This window comes from Octopus sinensis, unplaced genomic scaffold (assembly GCF_006345805.1).
Source record: "Octopus sinensis unplaced genomic scaffold, ASM634580v1 Contig15349, whole genome shotgun sequence".
NCBI lineage: Eukaryota > Metazoa > Mollusca > Cephalopoda > Octopoda > Octopodidae > Octopus > Octopus sinensis.
Window position 1 is genome coordinate 49868 of NW_021833684.1, and position 6000 is coordinate 55867.

Consider the following 6000-nt stretch of genomic DNA (forward strand, 5'->3'; position numbering starts at 1 on the left):
AAACCTTTACGTTTTCTTTATTTTTTTTCCCTTAACACCTTCATTTCTTTTCCTCATTCAAACTTCATTTTCCACCCCTTCTCTTTCACACACACACACACACATATACACACACACACACACACACACACATACATACACACACACACACACACACAATTCTTTACATAGATTTTTTTTTAATGTAATCAAAATAAAAATTTCCCTCGGCCACGCAAACATTCCTTCTTCATTCTTTCGTTTACATACACAAAATTACACACACACACACACACACATACACACACACGCACGCACACACACACATATATACACATACACACACACACACACAATTACATAGAGTCGTATACACACATTGACGCTCAGATGCGTAGGACTATTTCCAAGAGAGAAACCCTTTGCGCGACCGTTGATTTACTAGAAGCAACAAGCAAATTCACTCAAATCACACAGCCAAACCTTTTAAAACAGGTGTCGGCAAAGTGGACAATATTGACGCCTGGAGCTCTATGGGACTATCGAAGGGGTCGATAAACACCTGAAATTATTTTGAGCATTGAGGGTCTGAATTTTAAGCGAACTAAATCTGGGAGAGCACAGGTAATTAAGGCTATAATTTACTAATTTCCAGTTAAATATCAATGCAATGACAATTTCACGCCGTTAACGATAATATTGTTCTTTCTTGGTGGCGTCAACAGCAAAAAGCTGCAGGAAATAATGAGCGAGCGTAGAAGACTGTGATGAAAACAAACACGACACGGGTGGTGGGTAGGAATATAAATATACAAACGAAATAAAGGCAGAACGGCTCTGAAGCAGCGTTGCGATGCGTAGAAGTAACGCTAATGGAAACGGATGTCCTACAGGGCTTGAATAGAAAAGCGGAGCGAAAGGTGGGGAAAGAATGAACCCGAGGTTGAAGGAAAGGCGAAAGCGAGGGCCCGAGAAATGCACGACTGAACAGGTTGAGATATACATCAGAACAACCTTCAAAATATTTTCAATCGTGATAATTCTGCTTTTTTGTTTCGAGGTTATTACTCCTAGAATAAAGGCATCCAAGTATCATTTCTCTTATTTAGGCAACAGAACGTGAACTGAAGGATATTTGGCAGCCAATTCCTTAGAATCTCCCTTCTACGTTGGCGTTTTTCTTTCGCAAATAATATTAGGGGTACCGGAAATTAATGCATACTTTTAAGCAAATAATCTGACGTCATACGACAAGAAGTACCGCGTCAACGTATCGGGGACTTATTTCGAAGGTTTAAGAAAACCTTGCTCCAAGGGGGCGAGCTGGTAGAAACATTAGTACACCGGGCGAAATGTCGAGCGGTATTTCGTCTGCCGTTACGTTCTGAGTTCAAATTCCGCCGAGGTCGACTTTGCCTTTCATCTTTCCGGGGTCGATTAAATAAGTACCAGTTACGCACTGGGGTTGATGTAATCGACTTAATCCGTTTGTCTGTCCTTGTTTGTCCTCTCTGTGTTTAGCCCCTTTGTGACTACATTCACCTCAGAGTAAGTTCTGAGATTTATCAATTATGTTTAAAACGTTTTTTATTTTTTATTTTTGATATTTGAGATATTGTAAGGTTTCGTACTCATAATTAAATTTCAATGTTAATAATGGATTTAGAAAAGTTTTGCACTTCTAACCAAGTGGCACAGAACTCTTGCGAAAATCGAGCAGGGGAGACACCTTAATAAAAAAAGATAAAACGAGAACACAATCGTGTTTTTAATTGATGCCTAAAACACAAACTCCCCCGCCCTCTCGCGTGTGTGTATGTGTAAGTGTGTATTTACCTCGGATGACAGACACATCTGAGCGCTTGAAATAGTAATATGTATGCCATTAATCATTCAACATCAACAATAGGGTATGTATGTTTGTATGTATGTGTGTATGTGCGCGCGTGCGTGCGTACCTATGTGTGTATACACACACATATGATGTGTTTATTCACACACATTCATAATTACGCCACACTCAGTTCTTATGTATATCAGTATGTGTTTATATATTTATGAATATATTGTACAACACACACACTGATGTATATACATAATACATGTGACTTAACTGAACCTTAAACTTTCTGTTCTTCGCTCCCTCTTCAGAACTGCTGTCTTTTAGAGAGAGAGAGAGAGAGAGAGAGAGAGAGAGAGAGAGAGAGAGAGAGAGAGAGAGGTGGGGTGAGGGGGAAAGAGACCGAAATCTGATACCAGCTGAAGACTGAAGACCAATACGTGAAGAAACTACATTTACACAAACGTACCTTTCCCACTATAGTAATACAAAAAGAAGAATATCTCACCGGCATATTTGCCATAAAAGAAACGCAGTGTAAATATTTATTCATCCCACGCACTAAACCATCAATGAACGATCAGGTTTATTAAATTCAAGAGACAGAGGAAATGGAACTGGGAACATACGTGTCTTTCCGATTACACGGGACCCTACCGTCCCTACATAGACCTTCCTCCTCTCACCGTCCATACTTCTTGTTCTTCCTCTCTAGAACATCCCCCCCGCCACTCTGGCATTCCTTCCCTGCCAATGTTTTTTTGTTTTCTTGCTGACCTCAACTTGCAGCGGTTCAAGAGAAGCTTTAACGGCATCAAATCTTACCATCTTTGGACAGTCTGTGAACGCTGCGAGGACTGCGCTTTCTTTTGGACCAATCCCAGAAAGATGGGGGAAAGGCAATGATCGATATAACCTTTTGATTGACCATATTCTAGTCTTAATCGATAATTCGATTAAGGCTAGAATATGGTTAATACCTGTTGGTGGAACAGTGACATCGCAGCTTTGATCGAACAAACTTAATGATTGATCGGTGATCTTGCAACCATGATCGAGTTTACACGACTGATCGATGACACTCGCGCTATGATCGAACACACCAAGCGATTTCTTGAAAATACGTTTTTGCCCCAAACAAGGTCTGGGGCCACAGAAGCGAAAAGGATTATTTTTTAAAAAATGGAAAAGTAAGGGACTACAAATTAAAAAAGATGTCGATTGACAGAACAATTAAAGAATTAAATTATCGTAGACGAAAGGAAAACAAGATGAAGGCAGTGAGTTCCGGAGAGCAATTCGAGGAAAGAAGCTGTTGGGATTAAAGACATACGACTGAGGGGGGAACTCAACAGAGAAACGACGATGCACCTGGAAAGAGAAGCAGGTGAGAGGTGTAAAGAGAGGGATCCACGGGATTGCTTCTCTGATCAAATTAATCAATCGGTCGATTAGTGAAATTTCAGCTGTGATCGAACAGACCTATTGGCACGGTATATCTAGGATCCACACACGTGAGGCGCACCGCAACAAAGCTGCCGCTACGTCACAGCTCTCCCTGCTGGACAGAGTAATCTCTCTCTTACTCTCTCTCTTTCTCTCTCTCTCTCTCTCTCTCTCTCTCTCTCTCTCAAATTCCGCCGAAGTCTTAAGGAGCAAAGGATATTAGAGCATTAAATGATTTAATTACGTCTGGCCGTTTGCGTTTACACGTGTGTGTGTGTGTGTGTGTGTGTGTGTGTGTGGTGTGTAACGTAAGTGGCATGGCAAAAGAGACCATTAGACTAAGTACCAGATTTTAAAAAATAAGTACAGGGGTCAATTGGGTCAACTAAAACCCTTCAAGGTGGTGCCCCAGCATGGCCGCAGCATGGTTGCGTCAACCTCCTTTTCCTAGATTTTCCGCATATTTTTGATGAATTTTAATTTCCAGACGTTTAAAAACAAAAATCTTTTGACTTTTACTTGTTTCAGTCATTGGACCGCGGCCATGCTGGGGCACTGCTTCGAACAAGTCGACTTCCAGGACTAATTCTTTAATCTTGGCACTTGCTCTGAATATATCTCTTTTGTCGAACCGTTAAGTTATGGAGACGTAAACAAACCAGTGAAGCGGTGGAGACTCAAACACAAACACACACACACACATCATATATATATATATATATATTCCGAGCTTCCACACAGTTTCCGTTTACCAAATTATTCACTCACAAGGCATTGGTCGACCCTGGAGTTAAAGTAGAAAGGCACTTGCCTAATGTGCCGTGCCATGAGACTAAAACCAAAATCACTGGTCGCAAAGTGAGCTCCTTAACCACGCAGTCACGTGGTTTTTCTTTTTTCTTTCTTTCTTTGTTTTTTTTTTTGGTGGGGGATGGGTGCATTAGAATAATTTTCGACTCTTTTCTCCAGGAACCTCAAAAGTGTTCTTAACCCTTTACCCGTCTTGTATACCATACGTGTAAAAAAGCTCCTTATTCGGGTCATATAAATTCATGAGAGCCACTTTCCCGGGTTTTGTGGGGTATGTACTCCTCCCCTGGATAGAACGCCAGTCCATCGCAGAGTAACTCATTTTTACCAGCTGAGTGAACTGAAGCAATGTGAAAAGAAGTTGCCCGACCCAGAAATCGAAACCAGAATCTCCCGATCATGAGTCCAGCACCCCTAACCACCAAACCACCCGCCTCCATACGTTACACAGCACCTATTTCCCTGGCATCCGGGCCTCGTCTGTGTTACACATTCTTATTGTTTTCCTCAACCACCGGAGTAACTTTCCACTTAGGAAAGGAAAGCTTTATGTCACTCAGAACGTATGAAAAAGGGGCCAATTAAAAGTGTTTGAAGAGAAGCATGGGCAATTAGGGCCAAACACAGGCAATACTCCTTCGGTATTAGTATACGGCGTCAGTTACCGTCTTTTTCAGCCTGGCATGTGTGGGCGAATGACGTCGTCTACTAATACCGAAAGATTGTCAAAACTTGCGAAAATGCTTTGGACAGACAAAGGATTAAGTGTAACAAAAACAAAATAGATAAAATAAATGAGGAAATGACTTACTTACCCGGCAGGTGAGCCATCATTACAGGTAACTGTACGGTTGGTGATGAAGTTTCGTCTCAGCGCAGGTACTTCCCTCACACCGCATTTGTGGATCGAGTTGGCTATCTCTTTCAGCATGGACAGCAGTTTGTCCTTGTCACCGAGTTCAGCCAGTTTGTCCAAATCTAACATAATGTCATTACCACCACCGCCTCCACCTCCTCCACCACCTCCTCGGCCACCACGACCACCCCCACCACCACCGCCGCCGCCGCTATTTTTACTCTCGTTCCCAGTGTTCGATCCTCTGCCGCCGCCGTTCGAACGAGTTCTCTGCTGGCCGGTGTCACCTGTAGACGTTACTATGGTAACCAGCAGACACAGTACCACCGCTGTCACCACACACAGCAGATAGGGTCCACCCGGGCTGATACCGACACCGCTACTGCCACTGACTCCAGGGCCGCCAGGGGCCGCACAACGGTAGCACCGTCCTATACTAAACGATACCTTCATCGTCTTTCTACTTTTTTTCTTTTTTCTTTTTCTTCTTTTCCCGATGGACAGTGGTCAGACATACAAAATGATGGACGGGTAGATAACGGGTGAGTGACAAGCCAGTCGATTATCTTTACATGTGAGAACCGCGCGTGGATCGCGATAAAAGTAACATAACGTTACGTATATATATGTATATACATAATATATGTCTGCTTGTCTGTCTGTATGTATGTATGTATGTGTGTATGTGTGTGTGAATAAAACTTGTGTTGTGGTTACCTGTATGAATGAATGTAGATACACGTGTATGTGTTGTGAAATTTATATAGTGATATGCGCACGTGATGTCCGTATGTATACACACCCGCGTGTGCGCCAATATATATATATATATATATATATATATACAGATAGATAGATAGATAGATAGATAGATAGATAGATAGATAGATAGATAGATAGATAGATAGATAGATAGATAGATAGATCAACGTGCGTGTGTATATATGTATGTGTTTATCATAGTTAGTGATGTGTGCGTGCATTTATGTGGGATTTCCGTGAACATCTTTCTCTGTGTAATTTTGTGAATGTTTGTGAATGCGGCGATGCGTGCGTCAGTATCCATTGC

At 42.0% G+C, this 6000-nt stretch overlaps 1 protein-coding gene across 1 annotated transcript in view; it reads right to left on the minus strand.

Moving 5' to 3' along the window:
* Positions 1-5757, minus strand: part of LOC115230330 (palmitoleoyl-protein carboxylesterase notum1-like) — a gene marked incomplete at its 3' end in the record, with an annotated part of 55200 nt that extends 49443 nt beyond the window's left edge. Inside the window, exon 1 of the mRNA XM_036499616.1 lies at positions 4891-5757. Within this exon, the coding sequence (XP_036355509.1) occupies positions 4891-5384 (494 nt within the window). The remainder of the gene's footprint in view (positions 1-4890) is intronic.
* Between the last annotated feature and the right edge of the window lie 243 nt (positions 5758-6000).